We start from the raw sequence: 26,963 nt of genomic DNA on the forward strand, positions 1-26,963 counted from the left end.
GAAAATGTATTTTTATTTCAACTTTTTATCTGCTAATAAAAGCAAGAAAATGAAACGTAAATAGATTGACAATTAACAAATGGATTTACTAAATCATCAATATAAAGTTAAAATGACCATTAAAATTGACACTTTTACCGTTGAAAATATATTAGACAATGACAATTAACACAATGTTGTAGAGGCGACTATTGAAAATGATAAATCATTGAGCTTAATAATGGGCTAATTAAAGCAAATACATGTTGAATCACAAATTGAATGGATGATTGTTAGTTTATCGTTGACCACCATTATGATCATTATTATTATAAAGTTACAATTAATAGGTTAACAATTGGTGGACAGAAAAAAAAACAATCAAAGAAAAGATCAACATAGAACCCTTGAGATAACTCTAATTGGATAGTTACTCACTCCATTTGTGGATCAGATTCTTTCACTTTTCCATCTACATCACCATAATCATCATTTTCATCATTTCCATCATCTTCATCATGCTCATCAGCTTTATAATCGTCTTCATGAAGATGATAAAAGAGTGAGAAAGATTAAACTGTGTGATCTTGCGCTCTCCAAGACTCAGCGTGAAAAAAAACAGTGAACCAAGAATGTTTGTATTCCTTTGCCTCTGAAGCAGCCTGAAGGAGTAAAGATTCAGTAACTTTATTTTTTTGTGTGTTTCTCGTGAATAACATGATGATAAATTGTGAGCCTTATTTTTTATTGTTTAACACCATTGCCTTGAAATGTGTTATAAACGCCAGTTGAAAACAGTGTCACTCGTAAACTTCAACTTGCAATGACAATATACCAACGGTGACAGTTGATCTTGTCCTCATTAAAAGACCAAAACTAAATGACACCAATTCACTGACTAATCATCTAATCATCTTTAATCAAATCTAAAACATCATCAACATAATTACCAACCATCTCAAGATACCAAAGCAAAGCCATAGACAAAGTCACTTTTATATTAAACTCAACATTTGGTTAATTGTTTTTAAAACTGTTACAACAATCAAACTGGTCAATAAGATCATATGTATCACAATTAGTTAATCGACTATAGTTACGACAATGGCTTTAATCAAACGATGTTGCTTCTTTTCCTTACGCAAAGGAAGCTATTTGAGTGCATTTTACACTTTGGTATGTAACACTAACATTAACCATTCCCAATCAATTTAATTGTGAATCCCTTGCAAGTTTATCAACCATTTAATTGTTCCTTTAACATTCTTCATTTTAATTGTCCTTCCAACTGCAATTATTAATTAAATTAATCCATAAATAAAAGGCAGACAACAGCAGTAGCAAAAGCAACTGTGTACATCTGATTAATAAGCAGTTTCCCTTAACCATTCAATTGTATTAACTTGATTACATTAACATTTGTATTACTTTTACTTGATTACATCTATTGTATTTAATTAACAATCTAATAGTCTGTTGATTAAAAGATTGTCCTTAAATGTAGCTCAACAAAACACACTTCTGTTCAACTAATGTGAACAATCTCGATGCAATTCCAGTAAATAACAACTAACCAAGAATGGTTATTATACGATTTTTACTGAGAAAAGTTCAATTAATTGAGCAACTTAGACTTTCAACTTTTAACCAATTCAGTTCATCTGTTTCCATGAAAATAATGAGAATAACTTTTCTTTTCTTTTCAAGATTTCAACCTTTTCTTTGGATCAGATAATATACAATTTGAAATTTATGTATGCACATGAATTAACATTAAGTTGTTGGTACAAGTTACAACAGTTGTAATCACCTTTAACCATCATCAACTACTTAACAATTCATAAATTAAATTAATATATTATCGTTGTGTGTAAATATATTTATAAATATGTAACATTAAAAACAAACATTTCCCGTTGTTCAGATAACAATAAGCACAACAAAACAGCAAAATTATTGTTCTGTTATTTTAAATAAATGATAATCATCATTCCCAGAAGTATTTACAATTTAATGTTGATAGTATGAAAGGTTCAACAATAGCTAAGTTTTATTGATTCAATTGTTTACAACACGTTTTTGTGAAACATTTCCAGAAAAAACAATTCAAAACAATTTAAAAATTTCTTTGTTTCACGACTGAATCAATGACAATTTTAAAGGTTAGGTTAGGTTTAGACAGAATCTCAATCCCACTGGCAAGATCGGTGAATTCAAGCTCAATCCACAGATCAAAGAAGTGAAAAGATCGATTTCCGAAAAGCTTTTGAGTTTCGCTGTTATTTCGCATAAAGACAATCTAGAGAAACAGTTTGAACTTATTTTCCTATTGAAACTCAGATATTATTTTGTTCAATTGTTTTGATATTTTGACAAAATACACTAGTTCATGTTCAATGTTCAGAAAAGTTGAATCGCGAAAAAATATGAAAAGATATAAATTTCAAAAGGCTTCAAACGTTGAATCTCATATGCATCCTGATGATAGCCTCCTGTTGGTTTTTGATTAATATTGTAATCATAATGTTGATAAGATGTTAATGAATTTCTTGGTTATGTTCAGATTATCTGGAGGTAGTGTTATGTTTCCATGAGATGTTTGAGGTCATTTCGTTATTCAGGACTAGAACTATAAATAACAACTAGATGTATAAGTTTTATTAAAGCTATTATTGGAAATGCATTAGATCAAGTCGCTTGGATCTTTGGTGTAAATAAAGTTGAAACAAAATTTTGCTAAAATTTTTCCCTTCGCTCAAGTGACTAAGGTTCCATTAGATGAAAAAGATTAAACTCGGAGGCTTTAGTGGTGAAGTAACAGTGAATCAGTTTTCAATATGTATTGGAATTTGAGTGCTTCAAAAACGCTGAGGTGAACTTTTGATATTCTGAGAATTTGTACTCATTCTCTGTCGAGTGATTAAAATGTCAAAATTCTTTCAACTCGAGGATTGTTCTGTAGGTTGATCTTTCCTCGAGTATACTCGTGCCTTCAAAAGGTTAGGCTCAAGTTTGAGTTTAGAGCTTTCAAGATCAATCAATTACTCGATTTCATGCTCGAGAGAAAATGACTTTCTAGTTATCGTGTCAATTAGTTTATTTAGTTTCATGATTATTTAAATGAAAATACTATTGGATTTACAAGGATTTTGTGAGATTTTGGAGCAAATAAAATTTCATTTTAATGTATTCCTTTCGATTGATTATACAAAAATATAATTAGAAAACGCTGTAATGCAGTTGGCGATAGTTTCTCGCTTCATATTACTAGTTGATCGAGATGAAAATTGAGCTTCTTTATGTATTTCAATTTCACCAGAGTAGCTATTGAAATAACCTAACCGAGATGGTGGCTTAGTTTAGAATAGGAATTGCTTCGATTTCATGATCTCTGAGTTTCCATTTTTCACAATCCATCCTCTGTTAGATTTTTTTCACTAAAATGTGAAGTATGTTCACTAATTATTAATAGATAATCAAGAACGAACTGAACTTTGACATCTTCATTACGCACCAATGCTCAAGATGAACTCAAGTCAACTCTTGAAAGATTAAAATAAAATGAATTATGAATTGAAAGAATGATATTGAAAAATTGAATTATTTGCATTTCAATTACACTTGAAATAAACATACGAGCAAAACTATTACAAACCACTTGATTTTACATTTGCGTAGGACTGGCTTAAATAATCATAATCTCCATTCTGTAATTATCGAAACATGAAATCGAGCATTTTATTATTAAAACTCTAATTCAGATTGTATTTCATTTCCTTTACATTAAAAGTATCGTTTCTTGAAAAACCCAAAGGTTGATCAACTGACAATAACTCAGCAATCAAAATAGATGACCATTTTGCTAACAGAGTCAATCCATCTGCTTTCAATACAAATTTTACAATAGATTTTATAGTTCTGATGAAGTTAATTTCATGCCAATAAATATTGACATCTGAATTTAGTTTATTTCAAGTCTAAAAGTTGAACTGACTCGACCAATTCAAATGTTGATCATCGCCAGGTTACTTCGCATTATTATTGAAACTGATTTGACTTCAAACAAAATAAACAAAAGGTTTATGACAAGAGTTGATTTGATGCTAACATTTAATTTGCTTTCCTGCTATAATTGAATAAAGCATCAAAGTGTAAAATTTAAACTCAACTTCAACTCTATTTGCTGTTGTTTTTCAGTGAAAACTGAATTACACTTTTCCATAATCCTAAAACCATTATCACTCTTAATAGAATCAGTTTAATCCCATTTTCCTATTCAATATTTTCATGATAAACTAAACTCCATTCTCTCATTGACTTCCCAACAGATATTTTACACTATAATTTTTATGGCTGGAACAATTAATATTCATTCAATGCAAAATGATTTCTGTAAGTATCAACATTGTCACCCAATAATCCATTTTAATCAACATTCTGCTTATCATTGAACAACACAGTCCAGAGTAATCTCATTTCATTCAACTCAAAGTTGCTCATAAATCATTGCTAATTAAATCAATTTTCCCATTCAATCATAACAGCAATTTAATTAGCCAACTCTATCTGAAATTAAATTTCAATTTTGACAAACTCATGTCAACTGAAGCAAACTGTTACAATCAACTTTGACAGTCAATCCTTGCGATACTTTTATCAATCATTTTCAACCTCAAATCTTAATTGATGATCGACCAAAGTTGAACATTTTTCGTAAATTGGTTTCGATGGTATTAAAGCCTATTCTTGATCATTGGCAATTTGTTTGCTCATGAAAGCTCACCAGTGACGAGGGAATTTTATTGCTTTTTTTCATCTTATTTTCAGTTCTTTATCATTTTTTATTTTCCTTTATTTATTTACGTCAATTGCTTTAAATTTTACTATCTATGCAGTTCAGGCAACCTTAAATTGATTTCAACTGGGAAATTGTATTCAAATAAATTGGGATAAAAAACTGTTACTATTAAAGATGAAACTCAAAGTAATACAAGTGTATTAAAATTGAAGGCTTTCCTCATTTAATCTCATTTTACCTTATTTCAGTTGAACATTTATTTTACAAATTGCAATTTAAGTTGAAGACAAAAAGAGAAATGAAACTTTGTAATTTGAATAAGCTGTTGACATGGCAAGATTCAATCAACTTTCCGGAATAATTGGACATTGTTAGATGATTATTGTTTCAGATTCAAAGATTTGATAATCTTCTTTTGTTTCCATCATTAATTATCCGAGTTGATTGATTGTTGAACCTTTTTTTCTTTGGAAAATTTAATTGAAATTTAAATTGAAACTTTAATCTGGAAGTTGTTTCAGTTTTCATTGAATTTATTTTAACATTAAAAGTTGAGATTTGTTGGGTGAAAGGTTAAAGTGAAAGCTCAATATATTGATTGGAAATGTTGGGATTAACATGAATTATCAATAGATTCAATAGAGTAAAAAATGAGTCGATTTGAAATGAATCAGTTTCAATTATTCATCTCAAAGTTGATCTGGTTGACTTGGGAATCGATATGCCAAGGCATTATCATGAATGTATTGAAATGCGGGCAACCATGAGATTATTGGTCAATAGAATGGATTGGTCAAGATACCAATTGAATTACCAACTAGACTGACACATATGTGTGAAAAGCCTAAGGTTAAACTTTCAATGAATTCAATGTTTATATTAATATTTATAAATGGAAGCAAACAGTTAAAACTGATTTTCCTTTCAGTCATTCACTTTGCTTATTGTTCACTCAAATTTATCAATTTACTCCACAACATGATGAAGTTTATCCAAAAAATTGAAAATGTATGAATTGACTTTGCACTGATCGGTGATTTTGATAAAAATAACATCGATCTAAGGAACTGAATTTCTCTGCATAGCGATTATTATTTTATCTCATGTTTGGTCAAGTTGTGTGTTACTATTGATTTCCATGACATAACTCGAACAATCGGATTGTAAAGAACGGTTGACCTGAGGACAACGAAATTTCATGACCATTGATAGCTCAGATGTGTACCTTTTGATTTGGTTTTGCTTCAATAGTTGGCTTTATACTTTTGAATATAAGTACAGTCAAACAGAATGAAATGTTTTATTTCCTAAGAATCAATTCGAGTCAAAGTAATAATCAGTCTGAACCATTCTGGACAATAACTAGTGATTAGAGTAGCCTTGAATCACTCGAGCAAGTCAATTAAATCTTAAGTCAAGAAAGTCCAACAAATAACAGTCAAATGTTTAGGATCGACTTAAGTCATAAAAATGGCTTCAAAGGTTTTGTTGAAATTACATTCATTTGTTTGTTTCCCTAATAATGCAAAAGGTCAATGATGAATTGTAAACCTAATCAACTTGGTAAACTAAGTCTATAAACTAGAGAAGGCTTACAATGTAAAATGAAAATTGAAAGTAACTCCAATTATTCAGAATTATCATTGTTAGCTAATTCAGTTATGGATGACCACATCAATTACATGTCACAATGATGCAAAATGAACCGTAAAATGCATTTTAAATTCAATTTAAGCTGATAAGCCTTGAAAAATGAGGATTCACTTTGCATCAACTCAATGAACCTCATCATCAACCTAACCATGATCACGTACCGTGAATGCTGACTGCTTCAAATGTATAATAACATTTACTCATCATTCCCAAACTGGAAAAGTATTTCGTTACAAAAGCGAACAAAAAAAATGAACAAGAATAAGTTCAATGTATTCATTCGAATTGTAATGAATGGATAAAAAATAAATTAATTTCTTCTGTTGACCTTTTCACAAAGATTCCTTGCCTTTAAGACGAACAGAATATGATTCGAAAATAGAATCCTTTCGATGTCGGTAATCTAATAGCGTATAAAGTTATATGATCTGATTGTTGAAATTGTTTCAGTCAGTCATGGATAGAAAAGTTGAAAAAAGTTTCCATTGAACTTCGAAGTGTTCACTCTAGAATGTTTCTTTCTGCAGATGAATAACTTTCAGATCATTTAGTTCCAGAAACTCATCAATTTCACAGTTGCTTTTAGCAATGAAATGCTCATTTTCACATTTTCCCTGTAAAACTGGTCAAACATGAAACAAATGATTGCAAAGTTGAAAGTTGAATCGAAAAGCAAATCTAAAAATCTTTTTATGTTTGGATAAATTTAAAGCTCATATCGAGTGAAAATTATTGCCATTCTTGCGATTCCATCAATGTTCAGACCAAGACATTTCCTGAAGTGTTATTAGCTAGAAGCAAAGCAATCTCAGTGAAACCATAAGACGAACCAAAAGAATGAGAAAATGACCGAAAAAAGACAAAACAAAATTGACTCTAATTATTGTCATCATGTATTTTCCTAATGAATTTCATCTCTACATTCATCGAAAGGTTGAACTAGAATGGCAGGGAAAAGGGAAGAATAGAAAAATGATGTTGAAAAAAGTTCCAAACAGATGAAAATGATGATGAACATTTCCTTGAACATACAAAAAATTGATAGATAATATTTAATGGCTTTTTTTGCCTCAAACTAGAGGAGAAGGCAAAAGATGGAATAAAAAAAGAGTCGAAATCTTATGAAAAGGAAAGAGCAAGGTGTAGAGAAGAGCGAAAATGGCGAAAACAATTTGTCCAGAAAAACTGAGTTGGAAGGGAAAATGGAAAGAAGAAAAGTTCTGGAAGAAGGAAAAGAAGTTGTGAAAATTGAAGGCTCATAATTTGAAGACATGATAATGATATCCATGGTCATTCAATTGGCTGCGCATTGTCTTCATGAAATTTCACCTTTCACTTGATGTGTCCATGGTAATCATGGCCATGATCATCATACTTAAAATGTCTTTCAAGATGCATTTTGAATGTTGGGCAACAATCCAAAGTTATTAGGTTTGACTGACTGAGAAAAGGATGAAACGTGAATTACATGCACAATGCTTGCATTTGACTAAAGGGAAAAGTCAGTAAAATTTAATAATTTTTTACCTTCTCTTGCAATAAATAATATCAGAATAATATCAAGTTTAAAGGAGAAAAAATGGAAAAGTAAAATTTGATGAAATCTCGACTGAATTTTCACCAAATCTCGACTCAATATTTACTCATTTGACTCTTAATTTAATCATGAAAACATTTGCATAAAGATGACTGCTTTTGCTTCTTCATATTGAGGTTTGGTAACGACTAGAGTGTTGGTACTTGATTAGCATTAATGTTGATCAATTTTCCAGTTTCATCTTTTAACTCTTTTTTCCTTCTTCTTCCATCTTTTTAGATGTTTTTGTTTCCGTGCTTTGTTTAATGATCATGTCAGCATTGACAATTGTCACATCAATTATCATGGTCCTCGGAATAAGTGGGGTAAGTTGAGTTAAAAGAATCAACGTTCAATTGATTTTCTCGCTTTTCCCTTCTTTCCATTTTCCAGGAAAATGTTAGCCTTTTGTTGCCTTGGATGGCAACCATTTCAATCTTAACAGTTCTTGAAGTATTCATAATTATCTTTATGATGGTTCGATCTGTTAAAGGAACGGTAAGTTTTCGAAAAAAAATTCATTTTTTTCTTTTCTTTTTTTCTGTTTACATGAAAGTTAATTGATGAATTGAAGGTAAATTAAGTGTCAATCAAAAGGGATTTTCTTGTACTTTTTTAGCTCAGTTGACAGACTTTTCATTTTTTTTCGTCTGTGACTTTTCAAAGCATTTTTGTTCAGTTTTGTTTCAACTGAATTTTGGCTTGAATGTTTCATATGTAAAATGATTGAACATTGATGAATTGACGGATAAACGAGAAAAGGGTTTTGAAACACTTTACTCTTATTGATTGTGACTTGTGCATTAGCTTCAATTGAAATGTTTTTCAATGTTTCTTTCAGTTTTGAACATTTTATGCAAAGTTGTTCAACAATTTAATAATAAATCAAAGTGTCAAATTTAATTACTTGTACACTTGAAGTTGCCAATCATTGTCCAGTTTGAATACGATTTGCATATTAAATTTAAACTCTTCACTTTACTCGAGTTTCCATTTTTTGTTACATTTTTACCTTTTTGTTCAGAGGTTCTCAAATGTTGTTTCCCCGTTTTGTATGGCCATGAGAAACCTGAGAACAAGTGAAAGTGAAATGTTTGTGTTAACATTGCTGGTTGATTGGGTGATTAGAAAGATGAAACATTGAATTGATTAATGATCTGGAAACATGAATCTGATAGGAAAGGAGAATAAAGTTTCACGTTGGAAAAGATTATTTTCATACATTTACTGTTGAAAGAATCATATTGTTCATTATCAGCATGTTTCACTCCCTGTTGATATTACCTTGTTTGCTTTGTCTCTGTTTATTATTTTCATCAATACTCATCAATCAGACATTGACATTGTACATTTGTTCAACTGTCAGTTCAATAATGATAACAATAATCACCACTCATTGAAACTCCAATAATGTTAGACGTTGAATAATGAAATAAAAGCTGTAATCAATTTTGCCTTTTCATTCCAACTCCATGCTCAACACCTTGGAGTTTACAGTAGTTTTGATAAATCACATTCTACAGCTAATTCGTTCCGATGTTTTTTGGGTATTGTTCAGCTTGTAGTTGACCTAGAGACACGATAATTATTTCATGAAAGTTTTTCAGATAAATTATTGCGATTTATATTTCGAGGACAAGGTCATCAAAGCTTATTTTTGGAAATCGCTCTTGTATATGTTAGAGGTTACATTTTTAGGCCTCACCAGCTTACTCCATGATTTTTGCGACCATTATTATCGTAGGAGATCCATATGTCATCACCTGTAATCATTCTTTCGATAAAAGGTTCGCTTTCGTTTCTTTTCAGTAGAGATTCGCAAATCGAAACATGACTCAATCGATTTGCATTTTAAGTTCATGAGGAACCCAAACATCTAGCTTTTTTGAGTAAGCATCCTTTTCCAAATGGTTTGAAACTGTCTTGTAATCAATCTATAGCTATATCACATCTACTGATATGACGGTCAGAAGTAACCTTTTCCAAGATTAAGTCCACTTTTTCGATAGATGGCGGACCAGACTTTCAAGCTTAAAATTATCTTCCTGGCAGTTCTTGAACCAATTTTGATCAACGGGAATTGAGACAGTATCCATTGATTGTTCCATAAACTGAACAATTTTTTCAGCGGCTTGAGTTGCGTTCATGAACGTAAACTTTAGAATAGTACAAATTTCCAGCTTAGAATAACACATGTTCATTGATTTATTTCTGATACGAAATGATCTCAGTTAAAAAAATTTCAGTCTTATTTAGGAACCTAGGTTTATCAGAAAATCCGTTCCAGAAAGATTATCTCAAGGTTATTTGCATTTTTAATCAAAAATCACACACACAAAAATCGAAGTTTCCAGACATCCCCGTTAATAGTTGTAATAGCATGACCTTTGGACATTTCAACCGACCAGATATTTTTGCTTATCAGTGAAAAGTGCTTAATTGCTTCGCCACACTCAGTCCTTGCAGTTCTTGCGGATAAAACAAGATTTTGTGCAGAAAGATAAAACTCAAGTTTATCAATTTTTCTTATATTGAAGATTTGTCAAATAATTTGATATTTGATGGTGCAGGGGTAATCAGCATAATATTTCTCATTGTATTAAGAAACTTTATAAGTCTGAATTTCATGGTCATAATCAAGACAGATTAGTAAGAAAAGAAAAGAAATCCTTGAATCACTTTTGCTTTGAAATGACAAAAGACGATTTTATCAATGAATATTTAGATTGTGAAATGATATACATTTTTCTTTTCATCGTTTCTTTCAGAATTCAGATCCATTCATGCTTGCCATGGTCATTGCTGATGTTATCATCGTTTCCGCAAATGTAAGTATTTATCGATAATTGTGTTTCATTCGAATGATCATTTTTTGAAAAGGATTCGCAAGCGAAGTTATTTCTTTTCATAAAATCTCATAATTTTTAAAGTCATTATGCATTTATATTATGACATGTAAATGATATTAATCATGGAATCCAGTGAATTCCCGAAGCATAAATAAGAGTTTACCAATTTCAGTTTACAATGTTGAACACCTTGAAGCCATATGTTAACAATATCTTGATTCAACTGTGAATTGAAAATACTAACAACAACGTTACAAAGTCAACATCTATTTTTGGAAACAATTCAATTTGTCAAATATATTGTGTTAATCGTGTAAATTTCAATCAATAAAATTCAATTAAAGGCCTGAAATTGAACAGAATCATGTTATGAGAAAAACAAACTTTTTCATTAAAATTAATAATTCACTTCGACTTTCATGGAAAAGATTGTATTTTGAAAATTACTTTCATTTTGAACATGAATCTCATTGTGAATGTTGAACATCTATTTTTGTCCTTAAATGTTCATTTTAAATGTTAATCTGATCCACGCGAAAGTTGCTTGTCTTTTAAGGCACAAAAAAAGCTGTTAAAAGATGCTTTTTGTCTCGAAGGAGAAGCAAAAATTTGCATCAAAAAATTGAATGTTTCAAATTCAGTTAAACTATTGTAACATTTCAACGATTTTTGCTCGTAAATCTGTTTCATGAAAGATGCATCAATCCATGAATCTATCAACTTCATTTTAGCAACTAATGAAATCTATTCAATCTTTTCACACATTCATATTTACATGAACAAAAAAGGTGAAGAGAAAAGAATCTTCAAAGCTTGTAATGAATGAAACCAAAGGCTGTTTTTGATTCAACGGATTACAGTTTATGGCTTTTTGAATGTTTCATAATCCAACTACTTACTTGGTGCATGGTGTATTCAACAGTTGAACTGATGGGCTGATATTGCTTTGTGAAGAGGAAGAAAAAAGTAGGCAGAAAAAAAAGATGAGAAAATGAGACTTTTTTTTATGTTGATATGAAGAAAAACAAATCTTGAGCTTAACATTACAAGAGTAGATTCAGTATAGTTGAGATTATTCAGTTTTGTAATCTGATTTATTTCACCATGAAAACAAAAACTGGCATAAAAAAGCCAATATATTGAACAAGACTGAGATTTACCGGAATAAAGATAATGTTGAACGCAATCGAGTTACATTTTGAAATGTTCAATGTTTATTGAAAATGACTTTTTTTGCTTCACAATAAGCTGTCTCAGTGATGCCTTTAATATTTAGATGTAATCACAAAAACATTAATCAATAGTATTTTCTAAATATGCATTTTAAACAATTTAATATTTGGTCTTATTAAAATTATACAAAGTAAAACTTTAATACTTTTACCCAAGAATAATAACAATTGAAGGCCTAAAGTAAAATGAAATATCTTTTCCAGTAAATTGAACTTCAACATTTTCAAGGTAAGAATGTCATTTCAGGAAGAACCAGATATTTCAATTTGTAATTTCAATGGTCAAAAGATGAATCTCAATAAAATTGATTTCAATCTTTTATCAAATCAATTATTTTTCTTTACAATTTGTTATCGATTTGGAGTAACAAGACAGATTATTCGGAGTGAAAACTCCAAATCCTTACTTGGAGTTTCTGATAACTAATTTCAAGTTGAGTTGAGTTTTTTTCATTGTAACTAAATGAAGTTAATTAAACAGAATCATTAACAGAAGTTATCTTATTTCAAGGATTCCTTATGGAGATGATAATGATTGTCCCAGGTTTCTTTATCTCACCTTTTACTGGATTCGGTTGAATCTCAACTTGCTTTGGTTCATCATCAGCTCATCATACTTTTTGTTTCATAATGATTATGATGAACTTTTTGCTGCTGTTTAACCATTTTACTTTCTTGTTCATTAATCTTGAAGATAAAAGGTTAACTCTAATTGGTTTGAGTTGCAAAAAATGGTAAAGTGAATGTTTGATGTTAAGTTTGATTGTAATCAGTGATAGCATATGAATTTACTGGGAGGTGAAAACGGATGAATCTGGTTTAGTGAAAACGGTTAAGATAATGATAACTGTGATTCTGGATTCATCTTTTTCTTTTTCTTCTTCTGTTGAACTTGTTTCATTACAGATGATTTATGGTGAAACGGAATCAAGACAATTGTGGAGGAAAGTGAATGAAAGAGGAAAAAAGTGCTCAGCATTTCGCAAGGGTGAACATGATAACAGAAGTTGATGATCAAGAAATGGTGAAATTAACAGAATGAGAGAAAATAACTTTTTTCTATCCTTCAAGATGAAATGCTCTTTCCATTTGGTTATCAATTTTGGGATGAATAATGATGAATAATGATGAATCATTGTTGTGGTTATTGATAATCATATTGATAATATCTCATTTAAAAGTAGTTATTATCAATCATTTGGTTGTGACAATTCGCTTCAGTGTAAACATGTTACAGAATTGAATATGTTTCATTAATCATTCCATTTGCGTGTGAATATTTGTTTACTCCAACTGGGATTGATAAATATCAATTATCGAGTTTCGACGTTTCTCCCAACCTGGATAAGGTGTGAATCTCATCTCAGAATCACGTTGATTTTTTTCAATAAGCAAACTTAATCATTTCCTGGATTGTCTGTCTTTGGTGTTGGATCAAGTTGAAAGGTTTTGTAACATATTTGATACATTTAGCTGAGGCAGAATTTAGATAAGAATCAGAAGATTATATTCAGTTCAGTATTCAATTCCTGAATGTTGAGATTCGTTAGAATGAACTGAGCTTCTATCAAAAAGCTTAACTTTCTTAAACTCAGATTATGTGGTAAAACCATTTCACCTTTAATCTTTAATCAAACTTATCGACTCGTTAAAGATCGAGTTTGTCCACAAAATACGGTTTAGTAAACTCAGTCCATCGAGTTACTATTAGACCTTTAAGGTTAACCACAAGTTATGAGCATTAAAAAGTCTTATTTCGATAGAAACAGATAATGAAATTTCTGAAATTCCGTGAAAATTTCAGAAAGAAAAAAATTGTTTCCAATGAAAATACTGAATTTCATTGTATTCAAGCGATCATTAGAAACATCAAAAATAAGCATTTCAAACTGACTCTTGATGTTTGTTTTCATCTGTTTATTTCTGTCTCTAAGACTGAACATGTAAATGGATTAAAATTCAGCAGAAAAGTTCATGAGTCAAGTTTATAATCTGAAACTCTATTCCAATCAGGATCAAGTATCAATTAATATTTCTAGCAAATCCCTGGATTAATAACAACACATTTCAAATAGTCAGAGCATTCTTATTGATTGTATAATAATCTACAACAGAACGATAAATACCAGAAATGGAACAGAATTTGGCGAATCGGAGTTAAAAGGTTGAAAACACTCGGAATGACTGTAATTTTTATCAATTATTACAATATTATCAAATAGATTATCTCATGGATTTATGAATAGGAATTGTTATTTAGACCGAGTGGACTAGAAGATAAAGCAATTAACACAGTCAATGGAGTGAAAATTATGTAACTAGACAATAGTGAAAAGCATGAAATTTAGAAAAGAATTGAAATTCTCTGAACTGATGATCAATTTTTCTGTTAAAAGCAAACAAATTGAAGTCTTGTTTCTTCCTTTCCTTTTATCGTTCATCTGATCAGTGAATTTGAAAGTTATAAAGATTGAAACATTTTGAATCTCTGTTGACACTTTCTGTGAATGTCTTTTACACTTATCGACTAAACAAATGTGATTCTCAATGAAATTGTTTTCACAAGTTTCATGAGAAAATGTTTTTCTTCCATTTAAACCTGACAGGATTACTTTATTTCTTTCAACAAGTTTCACTGTAAAGTAAAACATTTCAAAATAATCTTTCTTCTTCTTGATAACAAGATGAACTTGAGAAAATTTAGAAAATTTTCATCTTTTGTTTTTCATTCTTTTCTTCAAATTGTTGTTCTTTAGCCATTGTTTCATATCGAGCTTTGCTTCTTAAACCATTTCGAGACAAAATTTTCTGTCGATTGGCTGTTGAACTCTGAACGATGTCTGCTTGTTCGAGATTAGTGTGAATAGGAAGTTGAGTTTGTTTTAAATCGGATTTCCTTTTTGTTTCAAAATTGAGCAAAATTGTGTTTCTTTAGTTCAAGGAATAACATGAAATGGATGAGATTTGACAACAAATGATTAAGAAGTTTGGTAAGAAAAGCAAAACTTTTGTTCAATAACAAAGCTCATGGAATCTGAGATTGGCGCCAACTTTTGACCAGTGAAAAGTAAATACAGTTAATTGGAATCCAAAATGGAATCAAAGTGAGAAGAAAAGTTTGCAAAAGAAACAAAAATTGGTAAAAATGTTGAGATTAGTATTGAATTTCAATGTTTCAACGATCAAGTTGCAGGTGGAATTGAAAATTCTGAGTACAATCAATCGATAATTGTTGCTTGTTTTCACCATTAATGGCTATATTGAGAGGGTAAAAAGTTATTGGTGAAAAGATTTTCATTTATAATGCAAGGTTTCACACTCATTAATTATTATAATTTTCAATTAAAGCAATGAATAGTTAATTAGAGTTGAGTGTTATCAGAATTGTTTTAATATAAACTTAACTGTAGGCTGTGCCAAAATTAATCAACTCTTATGTAAACAACAATTAATCATTGCCTTTGAGGATCAGCAGGATAAACTAATGAACAGTAAATGATCATTAACAGCATTTTCCTCCTTTTCATTGTTTCAATTGGGTCGCCTGTTACAAGGTTATCAAAAGTGTTCAATCAATGAATAGAAAATCAGATTAACTTGAGTAAATATTGATAAAAGTTTTACCTTTCATGGACTTGATGCACAGGTGGACACAACAAGTTGATTCAACATGAATTCATCAGAATAAGAGAGTTTAGTTTACTTTTGATAAACAACTTGAATCCATTGAAAGATTCCATTGATATTCATTAAGCTTTTTGACTTTCATGCTCTTCGTCAAACTCAATATTTACTTGTATTCAAGCAAAATGAATTGAAGAGTTTCTAGTGAAATCTTTTCAGTCTTTTTTTCATTCAATTTTCACCGAAATTCACAGGTTCGAGCTTTGGACACTGAAGCAGTTTAAATTGGAACAGTTCTAAGAGTGAAGATGAGCATTTGGACAGTTTACAGATGAAGTGGTCAATCTTTACTCTCCTTGGGTCATGCGTTGCAAAACAAAGTCTGAACAAGTTTGATTTGGTAAACTAATCGAAATTGGAAACTAATTCTCAGAATTAATTATGGAATGACTTGAGAATCAAAAGAAAGTAATTTAGTGTTTAAGCGATCGATCAGTTATAATTATCATTGTTATAAATTGGAAGAAAGTTGACGATTCTTGGAAAACTAATTGAGATAATTGCGATTCGACAAAAGAAAGCTACTCTATGCATCTACGAATAACAGGAATCAGAAGTCACAATGACAACGGTCTCGTCAATTAGCAGGATTTATCATTGGTTTTACTGTATGGTTTCAGGTCTTTAAACTGCTGAATTGCAATAGGAATTGCATCAAAAGCACTTGTTAATGTTATTTCTATTAGTTTTCAAAGGAACTGTGAATGTCCGAACTTTGTTACAATTGCTATTAATGATCCTAACACTTGATCGATGAAATGGAAGCTTCAACATGTTAATTTACATTCATTTAAGCTTCTTATTAATTGAGATTTCTACCAATTTACACCGATTTTGCAAATAAAACAAATCAATAAAAGCATAATTCGTTGAGTATTATGCGATGTTCAATCTTATCAAATAAGATCGTGTAGCAAAAACTGAAACTTTGCAAAAATAGCTTCTCTCAAAATTAATTGAACAGTTCTTGGGCTTATGAATGATTTAACCCATTTTACTCTGAATAAACTTTAACACATTGCAATAATTTTGACAATTTCTCATGACAAACGTGGAACATTTTAAGCAGTTCAATTCGTGAAATGTAAGAAGCAGAAGAAAAGATCTTTCAGTTTAAAAAGTAATCCAATTCAATTCGCAACCTTCAACTTCATTTTCAATCTCTGAGCTTATTAACCCTTCAAAGCAGCATTAACCTCATCAAACCTAACAATATCAAGTCAAACTGCTTGCATTCAAAATGATTTTGCTGTCTTCTGGATAACGCAAGATTCCCGCTCAAGATTGAAATTCAATGTGTAGCCATATAAAGATTTCATTAAATTAGACAATAAACGTTCTTTGATTGCTTGAGTTGGGTTAGTTCATTAAAAAGGATTTGATCAAAAACAATTTATCACAATTTACCCTGAAAATGTTTAGAAGTTGAATCGTTTGAATGGAAATACAAAACCTAAGAGAGTTTCATTTTGATGTAGAGGAAACGGTCATCTTTTAATGTTGCCAAATTAAAACTAACGTCTTGACAATTTTAGAGAGCAATTAATCAAAACTTTCCTTCTCTTTGGTTTCACTTTTCAAGTTGAAACAAACGACCAGATTTTAGTTTAACTTGGCTTTTCATGTTACATTTCAGGGCAATTCCATGTGTTGATTCAAGTTTTGTTTCATTTGTTTTACTCATTTTCCCATCTATCAAAGTCTCTCGAGACTCAATTCAGAGCCAGTTGACAGCTGGAAAAGTTCATTAATCTTAATAATTATTGCGCTTTTTGTCATTTCTGGAAAGATGAAAGTTCTAGCCAAATAAAACAATTTCAAATGTAAATCTACTTTCTTCAAGAAACACTTCCTTTGTTCCAGCAATGGTCACTCCAATATTGTGGTCAAATGTTACAACAAAAGAAATCGAATGACAACGAAAATAAGTAAAAATGTACAAATGAATTCATTCTTAGACATTTGTAGACGTATTATTCTTTCATATCAACAATCAAACGTCAACATTGAACCTTAGACATTGATATTCTTACCTGGGAGTACAACTGGGAGTGCAAAATATCTCTGAACGTTCTTCTGATGAAACTGTGAATAAATTTACAAGTTGAATAGTTTTGCTCAATTTATGGTTACAATTGAAGTTATGATGAATGTTTGACTGTTTGGTTCGGTGAGAATCAATCAAGAACAAAGAATCTGATTCAATGATCCAGAATGACATTAATGATTTTTTGGAGAAAAGATTGTTGCATAAAAAATGAACAAAATGTCGAACTATTTTCTGTCTTTAACTTGAAAAACTGAGCTTGAATTTTCCAATTCTGGTTCAATGAATGTTGTCCTTTAAAGTCGTTTCGAGTTTATGTTGCATGTGATTACGAGAATTGATTTTACATTTATTGTCACATCATTTTGCATTTCATCACATTTTAATGAATCTCATGTTTTATCTCTTCTTTTTTTTCCATCCCATTATTGAACAGATTTATGGGCTTGTTTGTGTGGTTTCACTTTTCATTGAAATAAGAAGGAAAAGAAATTCTCAATCTCATGATGACACTCGATTGTATAAGGTAAATTCATCTTGTAATCCCTTTTGTTATCAAATTTTCATCAACACTCTACACCAACATAATCACCATCATCCCGAGTCCATGATTTGTCTTCCAGGAACGACCTGTTTAAGTTGAAGATACTGATAACTCGATCAGTTGAATGAGTTTATCTTTTCATTTCACCAAACAAATTGCTTCCATTCACAATGTTCAATTTTCAGTCAATTTCCAACTCAGATTATATTAAATTGTAAATCTCCAAATTGTCTTGATTAAGTTGGTAAATCCTTCTTTTCAAATAATTTCAATTGTTGTCAACGAAATTAATTTTTCAATTTCGCATTTGTTTTGTTGTTTTGTTAAAGCCTTTTTCATTTGGTAACAAAAGGACAATCGATTGGTATTGCTCATAATGAAATATGTTCTGGAAAAGGCGAAAATTTCAAAGTCGATTTGAACGAAAAGATGAACATTTAAAGTCTATTTTATTAGCTAAAATTACTCGAAACTTGGCGCAACAAAATAACAAAACAATATGCAAATATCGAGCTCAATTTAGATACAATCATGACTTTAGTGATAAAATTTGAATCGAAACAACTTGATGATTTTTTTTGATGGTCACATTGGTTGATCTGTTGGTTGACCTCTTTGCCTCTTCTTTGGTCATGAGCCAACCGGAAGAGGACACAGTTGAACCAATTTCAATACTTGAAGCCAAACGATCACTTTTTTTCCTGGTTCAACTCTGGTTGAAAATTTGTTCAACATTCATCTGGTTTAAGCAACTTGATAAATCTCTCTAAATCTCTCTATTTATTTGTTACTTATCATTTATTAGAGACCTAATCAAATGGAGATTCCCTGTAAGGATAATGAAGAGCTGAGTAAAGAGTATTTACTGACCTCGTCTCCTCAAAGGCTTCCGGTTAGCTCACAGACTGAAGAGGACAACAAGTCAAGTACATCGTTTCTTAGCATCAAATAGAGATGGACAGAGGCATTTTTTAACACTGGACAAGGGCCAACCTTTTATTCAACATTTGATAACTTCAAATGTAAATTTCCATCGCATTAGAATTGAAATATTAAATATTTAAATACAAGACACTTTAATGGAGTAATCAACATTTGTAAATGTTAATCAAAATTGATGGTAACAAATTAATTTCTCAATTGTTTTCAATGTAAAACCAGAAAAGTAAAAAACCCATTTTTTGTTAAAACATTACCATTGTTATGCTTAAATAAGAGTAATTGGATGTCTGTTTAATCATGTTTAATTTATTGTAACAATTTAACAAATATATTTAACATTTAATTGTACAAATTGAAGAAACAAAAATTTATCGATTCAATAAAACAAACGAATAATTGTATATGAAAAACATTATTACAAAGCTAAAAAGCTTTATTATTAAAGTCTTTTTGCTTCTCTAACACAATTTATAAATTATTCAGTAAATTTATATAATTGTCTCTTTGATTAAACAATTTTCGGTTAAATAACATTAAGATACAAAAATACTTTGACAGTAACATCTTGAGTACAATTCAATTCATCTCTATTGATGTTGAGTTTGCCTTTTGTCTTGCATTCAGTTTTTAGGTTTTGGGTTTTGGGTTTTGTGTCTAATTGTGTTGATTGTGGTTTAATTGTGCAGGTTAAATGATATAATTTTGTTAAGAATAGAAAGAAGAAATGAGTTGAAAAAATTTCTATGATTTCCGCAGCAATTGAATAAGTCACATTGATTGAACTCGTGGCTTTTAATGCAACCTCAATCTGACTTGAATGTGCCTTGAATATGGTTTGGATGTGGCTTCAACTAATGGTTATTCAATTGGTTGGTCAAATGTACATTTATAAATGGAGCATCAACTGAATGAAGCACATGAAAGTGTATGAATTAACTGTTGAGACATTTTATTATAATCAACGTGAATAATGGCCAATCCAAATGGACATTAATAATGCGTTGAGATTTATACATAAATGAATGGTAAAAGGCAGCTTCTCTCTTTTGTCATCTTTGCTGGGTTAGAGTAGTTTGAGGGTAGAGGGTTTGAGTAGCCCTTTGCATGGTTAAAACGCATTTATATCTAACTGATTTTGGTGAATATTTCACCTGATTTGTGTCTTCTGTTTAGTCTGTTGGTTTGTTTTCATGTGTGTTGGTTGAAATCACGTTGAAAATGTTTGCAAGTTGAAAGTAATTTGAGACTCGCGTGAGAACCTTTACATGCAATTTAACCAAAGAGTTTTGTTAAGCTTAAACTGCAACTTCAACTGTTAGTAATGGAGTCGAAGCAAAGTGAAAATTATTTGCTTTTGCCTTTTTTGTCATCAGTAACTTTGACCAAATACTGACTTGAGCGATACTTTGGATATTTTGGTTCTTCCCTCAAATTCAATGTTGTTTTTAATCAGTTTTTATCAGTGTTAAAATCTTCCAAAAAAGGATAGAAACCAGATTTTTATTAATTATTATTGTTAATTAAGTGTAAGACTTGTTTAATAATTCAACTCTTGTTGTCAGTTAACTTGTGGTGGGAAAATTAACAAAGAAGCCAAAAGTGTTAACGTTTAAATCAATTTTGTGTCTCTTCTATTGGTCATTATTTAACCGATTACCAAGACATTTTATTAAAAATGAAAGGTCTCGGTCTCTTCTTGGAGAATAAGGAGAATCCAATTGATGATTTTACTGCTCCAATTTGGAAAGGGATTGAATCAGGTAATTATTTTTCTTCATTTTACTTTATTTTAAATATTTCTTGGTTGTTAATGGTGAGAAAAATTCAATTTGTTTGAATGTGTTATACTTTTGACTCATGATGCCATCTTTTTCTTTGTTTCAATTTATTCAACTGTTAGCCTTAGGAGCAGCACAGTTAGCTCGAGAACCTGGTAATGAACCGTCATTATATTCATATGAAAAAGACACCAAAGCAGCTGATGATTTTGATTTTACAATCGACTCTATCCCAAGAAAAGATGTAAGTTGTTATGTTTTTAGTTTTTCAACTGTGTATTTATTTTTGAATGTTACTCTTAAAAGGAATCTGATAGGTTACCAAGAACTGTTTGAAAAACAAATTTCAATTGCAAGAGAAGCTATGAAAAACTTATTCATTTGTATAGCAAATTGTATCTGGAATTTTTGGCTTTCAACCTAAATCCTTATACCTGAGACTCCTTAATCTATTTTACCAGATTTCATTTTGTATTTAATGAATACCAAATACCTGAATTTTAAACCCAAAAATTTGAGGAACTGGGACAGATGAGAACTATCGTTTATCAAGTTTTTCATAGCTCAGCTTGCTCTAATGAAATTGACCTTATTCAGAGTAACCTATGGGGTTCCCTTGTTTGTTTAACATGATCCCATCCATTATTAACGTTTGCCTTTTCTATGTTACCTTGTGTCTTACAATTGTTGTTGGTTTTCCTTGTTCGTTTTGTGGATTTTCTTTCGATCAAATGGAATGAATTTTAAGATGTTCAATTTAAAATCTAATTTAGGATGGATTTTGTTTCACCGTTTCTCTTCACGACGCAGTAACGTTAGATGTAACAAATCCGATCACAATGATCCTTGGTTATCCAAAAGATATGCTTAAAGGCCAATGTATTCTTAATTATTTATATCCTCGAGATCGTTTGACTTTTGCAAACCATCTTTCACAAAGACTTCAATCTCGATTTGCGGCTAAAGATCCAAATAATGACGAGAAGATTGTATTTTATGTTCGCATTCGAGAATACAAGACTCTTTCTGGTGGATTTGGTGTTGTTGAACGTAAATGTGTTTACAAACCCTTTCAATTGACTTGTGTGGTTAAAGATATCATTCTTGGTAAACAAGACAACCCAAAGCCTGCTAATGAAGAAATCAGTACAATTTGTTTGGTTGCTTCAGCTTTGCCTATTCTTCCAGCTCTTAAAGGTTTGTTACTACAATACATATGCTCTATTATCAATTAATCAAGTTTATCGTTGATCTTAATTTTAGTTTTATTTAATCTAATTTTGCAGTTCCAAATGAAAAAAATCCAGCAATGACTCCTTTCTCGTCTCGTCATACATCTTCATGCCATTATTCACATATTGATACTTGCAGTATACCTTATTTGGGTTACCTTCCACAAGATATTGCTGGTTATTCTATTTTTGATTTCTACCATCAAGATGATTTACACTTAATACGTGAAATATATGAATTAAGTAAGTTAATCTGTCATTATTTTCACTATTGTGTAAGATGATCTCAAATACAGAAAATTTGTTGTCTAAACTATGATGTTATTAGCTGTCATTAGTATCAGATTAAGTTGAGCGTAAACATTATTCATCCATTTCTGAGTAAATCAAGCTATTTTCAAGTAAATGGTGCGAATGGATGTTACGGTAAAAATATTGCAGTAACTATAATATAATATATTAACCTTATCCTGATACAAGACATGTTAATAATATCAAAAAAGACACAGAAAAATTTTCAGCCGTCTTATACGACCGAATATAACTGCATTAGAACCGTTTTAATTCATAAATTTCCTTTTTGATGTCATCTAGTTGTCCGAGAAGAAGGTTCATCATTTCGCTCCAAACCTTATCGGTTTCGCGTTTTCAATGGCGATTACATTACGCTTGAAACAGACTGGTCATCATTTATTAATCCATGGTCTCGACGATTGGAATTTGTTATTGGTCACCATCGAATAGTCGAAGGACCATCCAATCCAAATGTTTTTCATGAATCTGAGCAGAAAGCTCGCTTTGAAAACCTGAAGAAACAACGTCTACAAGAAGAAATTCGTAATATGCTTTCCAAGCCAATTAAACATTTTTATGGTAAATTGAAAGCTAATAAACGTAAACGTAATCTAGCAGCCTTTGTATCAAATATTATTGATGGTATTGAGGTTGCCTCTGATACTGGTCAGGAATGTTCTTGTTCTGATAAAGAGTCCGTTGTCATGGGAGCCATTTCCCCTCATCAAGATGATTCTGATATATCTTCTGAAACACCTGTATCAATCCAACAAATGAGATTGCAAGATAATATAGAAAGATTTTTTGCTTCTCAACCAAAAACAAACTGTGCTCCATCTTCATCATCGGAACAATCAGCTACAGCAACGCAAAACAACTCACCTTATGGATCAGATTCAAATGATGGTTCACTAAACTTAAAAAAAACTTGTAACTCAATGGATTCAGGGATTAATGGAACTTCGTCAATTTCCTTTGACGCAACCAATAATGTCGTTAAAACCGTACCTGAGCCAAACAGTGGAACTTCAGACCCAGCAAATAACGGTTCCACCTCCAAACCTAAGAAGCCTGAACAATGGGAAAATACTGTCTCAAGTGGACCAGTTAACTCTAATTGTGTTTCATTGACAGAAGAGGTTTTATCACATCACAATAAAATTACGTCCAAAAGAATGATCAAATTAACTGCATCAGGAGGCACAAAGAATCAAAAGAAAATGGAAACATCCAAATTTAAGAGAACCGCTTATAATTCAGGCGAATCTATTGTGCATACTAAACCTAAGCAAGCCTGTTTCCACACCGAATCAAGATGTAAATTCAATTCAAATGGCAGATCAGCACATCATAAAGATATTCCAACCCCATTTTCAGGAATCAATGTATCTGGACATGAAGCAATACCTGCAACTTGGCCTCTTGGTTTTCCAGTTGTTTTTAATCAAGCTTTAACACCAAAAGAACTTCACAGGTCTTTTTCATATTCTAGACAAACGTCTATTAAACCACATGTACTTATGGCTCCAGTAATGTATTTAACTGCATCACCGTTGACAATTTATCACGGTTCAACTGGTGAATCTTCGGGGGTTGGTGGATCTGGTGGATCAAGTGCTCTTGGTGGCTCTGGTGGCTCTGGCGGTGATTTAGGTGGTGGTTGTTGTGGTGAGGGTAATAGAGGTCAATCTTGTCATCATAACTCAACAACTGGAAAGCGAAACGTTAAATTGCAAGTGGACTTGTATAACAGATTCAGCACATCGGATAATAAAGGAATTAGCTCAAACAAAAAGCAAAAACAATTTGACTCTTCTGATAACATAAAGACAGTTATGTCAGCTGAAAATTCGGATGGAACTTTCTCTCTGTCTGAGGAAACTTCAGACTATTCGGTTTCCCATAAAGGGCACGATAATTGTACTCCAAGACAAATTGCAACAATTTGTAAAGATTCTGGTGGATCTCCCGCTGACAGTTCATGTGATTCTAATTTCAAATATACTATTCCGCTGTCCGATTTGGAGTTTACATTGAAAAAAGATTATGCCTTGATGGAAAATATGGAACAACCGATGATTGTTAAGAAACAATTAAGGGCTCTCAGCACAGAAATAAGGTGCGATAAGGGTGAAAATAGGCATCCAATGACTAGAGAAGAATCCATTAATCAATTGATCACTTGTAATAGCCTGGAAGAAAATGTTACAAAGGTATGCATTTCAATTGTTAAAGCTTGAATTTGAAAAGTTATCTGGTCTGAAGAAAAAATATGCACCAATAATTAACTCGAATCTTGAATTAATTGTGAATTTGTGTCTTGTCTCATACACTTCATTGGTTTTGCTTGATAGATATATATTTAAATATAAAAATGAAATATCAAACGGGTTCAATCTTCCAAATCGATGTACTAACTTATTCTTATTTTTCTTTAATCAGGAAATCAATGAACAAGAGGAGCAAGTTTTGTGTTCAATAGGAGTCAATGATTGCCGATTTTAATTGTAAATCCTCCACCAACTGATTATCAACTGTAAAGATTACCCCATTTTTGTCAGAGCTAATGACAAAAAATAATCAAAATTTAATAATAAAAGTATAAAACGTTTCATCTTGAGCTTTTTTCACGTCGAAACTTCATTCTTTTGAAATATAAATTTGACTTTATTTTATTAATACTTTTCCTCTCTCCAACTGACTTAACTAATAGTTAGTAACTATACCTATCAAAAACAGGCAGTAATGATTCACAGATAAGAATAAACAATCAAGCAGAATTCATTTCTAATTAATTTCATTAAGAAGTTATTCTAATTATGTAGGAATTATAAATATGTGGATAAACTTACCAAAAAGCATATGTTAATGCATTCGCACTGAAGCAGCAAGATATAAATGTGATAAGTGAAATAAACGTCGAGGTGAAAGCAGTTGATTGGCATATAAATTGTCAAGTTGGAGATTAATATCCAAACTCAAACGCTACTCTAAGTTATTAAATACTTTAATTTTAAAGAATATCAAAAAAGAGAAATTAAATTGTGGCAAATTTTTGATCCTAAAGTTAAGCCTAAAGCTGACTTACTAACACTGTTTTTGTTTATAATGGATTTAGAAATTAAGTTTGGCGCGCAATAGTGAAAATAAGCTATTTTAACAGAGAATCTGAAGTTTGTGTTTACATTTTGTTTTCATTTTCATTTTCATTTATTATTTTTATTTCAACATTTAATTATCAAGTTAAATTCAAATATTCGGCAAAAACTTCAAATTAACTTTACTCTCTTTTTGTGATTCATGAAAATTAGTTATAATTTACATACAAAATGCTGTGCTTACACAATTTAATTCCTCTATTAACCATACCTAAAGCAACTAATTCAATTATACTTCAAAATCAAATGATGTTGCTGCTCTTCTACCTAGTTTCCTACTTTCTCGAGATAAAACCGTGCACTTGTTGTACTTTAATTGTATTTGCGTCCCTCATCATTTGGTTCAGTTATATTGATCCAGAATTGTTTAACTCTTTTTGAATTAAATTTAACTTCTCACAGTTCGTCCTGCTGGAATTGCTGGGTGATCTTAAAATTTAGCTCAATTGTCTGATTTAAACAACAAAATTGAAAATTATTATTTTGAAGCCAAAAGGATACTCCTTTTCCGATTATATTCATTGTTTACTGATATCTTTAACTAAATCTAATTCTCACCCAACATTTGGAGACATTCTTATCTGAATGAAGCAACCTGATTCTAAGTGTTTTTCTCTAACCTAATCAACGTATCTATAAGAATGGTTCGAAAATAGATTGTTTAATCTAGATGGTCATTCTGACTGTGGATTGCTTAAAATAAATCAACTTTGTCAAATGTCTTCTTGATACTTATAGGTTGATAATGTTAAATATGTACAAATCAATGACCATGAGTTGGACCCCTTGCAATTTCATTGGAATGATATGAATCAATATGGATCAACATATGGAACCGCTATTTTGAGCCGCTATTTAAACCTGTTATTCGGACTTTCTGGTTTTACTCCTAAATTAATGAAAACAGATTTCCGATTTCAAATGTTAAGCAAATCAATAATGAATTGTACATATGAAAGATTTGATTACCATTTTTTACCTGTTCATCAATTGTCTAATGTTCTTAGAGATGGTATAATTATTCTTGAACTGTTAAAAAGTGTATCTATATTTGAAAACATTAATTGTTACCTGTAGACTACTGTATGTATTAAACTTGAGATTAATTGACTTTAATTTCGCCTGAGCCTGCAATTTCCCGTAACATATACAATTTACCGGCTTTCCACCGGTAATAAGATTCTGAACAATTTACAA

At 30.9% G+C, this 26,963-nt stretch overlaps 3 protein-coding genes across 4 annotated transcripts; all 3 read left to right on the forward strand.

The window, feature by feature from the left end:
* The first annotated feature begins 625 nt into the window (after positions 1-625).
* LOC107364019 (uncharacterized) lies at positions 626-19,766 on the forward strand. Its single transcript, XM_015931293.3, has 7 exons — positions 626-1,155; positions 4,308-4,371; positions 8,247-8,332; positions 8,400-8,504; positions 10,775-10,834; positions 18,255-18,344; positions 19,168-19,766. Exons 1-7 carry the CDS (start codon positions 1,084-1,086, stop codon positions 19,312-19,314), a joined length of 624 nt encoding a protein of 207 aa, XP_015786779.1. The 5' UTR covers positions 626-1,083; the 3' UTR covers positions 19,315-19,766.
* Positions 19,767-20,683: 917 nt separating this feature from the next.
* per (period circadian regulator) lies at positions 20,684-25,228 on the forward strand. Of its 2 annotated transcripts, none has more exons than XM_015931289.3 (6): positions 20,684-21,064; positions 21,205-21,326; positions 21,831-22,279; positions 22,369-22,557; positions 22,909-24,821; positions 25,051-25,228. In XM_015931289.3, exons 3-6 carry the CDS (start codon positions 21,922-21,924, stop codon positions 25,111-25,113), a joined length of 2,523 nt encoding a protein of 840 aa, XP_015786775.2. In that variant the 5' UTR covers positions 20,684-21,064; positions 21,205-21,326; positions 21,831-21,921; the 3' UTR covers positions 25,114-25,228. The 2 variants fall into 2 exon arrangements, with proteins under 2 accessions (XP_015786775.2, XP_015786774.2); XM_015931288.3 differs by having other exon boundaries at positions 20,722-21,064; positions 21,856-22,279.
* Positions 25,229-25,790: 562 nt separating this feature from the next.
* Positions 25,791-26,294, forward strand: bc10 (BLCAP apoptosis inducing factor bc10). The gene has a single exon (XM_089268663.1). It carries the CDS (start codon positions 25,938-25,940, stop codon positions 26,145-26,147), a length of 210 nt encoding a protein of 69 aa, XP_089124789.1. The 5' UTR covers positions 25,791-25,937; the 3' UTR covers positions 26,148-26,294.
* The last annotated feature ends 669 nt before the right edge of the window (positions 26,295-26,963 follow it).

Source organism: Tetranychus urticae, chromosome 3 (assembly GCF_039701765.1).
Source record: "Tetranychus urticae isolate SD_2017Ah chromosome 3, NJAU_TeUrti_SD_1.0, whole genome shotgun sequence".
NCBI classification, from domain to species: Eukaryota; Metazoa; Arthropoda; class Arachnida; order Trombidiformes; family Tetranychidae; genus Tetranychus; species Tetranychus urticae.

What these genes read in the sequence shown, in the direction of transcription:
- LOC107364019 (XM_015931293.3), top strand. Translation starts at nt 1,084, where the DNA reads ATGGCTTTAATCAAACGATGTTGCTTCTTTTCCTTACGCAAAGGAAGC. An exon ending in TGAGTGCATTTTACACTTTG is followed by an intron (nt 1,156 to 4,307) that starts GTATGTAACACT and finishes ACTTCCCAACAG; the next exon opens with ATATTTTACACTATAATTTT. An exon ending in TTCGATCTGTTAAAGGAACG is followed by an intron (nt 8,505 to 10,774) that starts GTAAGTTTTCGA and finishes CGTTTCTTTCAG; the next exon opens with AATTCAGATCCATTCATGCT.
- bc10 (XM_089268663.1), top strand. Translation starts at nt 25,938, where the DNA reads ATGCTGTGCTTACACAATTTAATTCCTCTATTAACCATACCTAAAGCA.
- per (XM_015931288.3), top strand. Translation starts at nt 20,980, where the DNA reads ATGAAAGGTCTCGGTCTCTTCTTGGAGAATAAGGAGAATCCAATTGAT. An exon ending in ACTCTATCCCAAGAAAAGAT is followed by an intron (nt 21,327 to 21,855) that starts GTAAGTTGTTAT and finishes AATCTAATTTAG; the next exon opens with GATGGATTTTGTTTCACCGT. An exon ending in TGGAAGAAAATGTTACAAAG is followed by an intron (nt 24,822 to 25,050) that starts GTATGCATTTCA and finishes TTCTTTAATCAG; the next exon opens with GAAATCAATGAACAAGAGGA.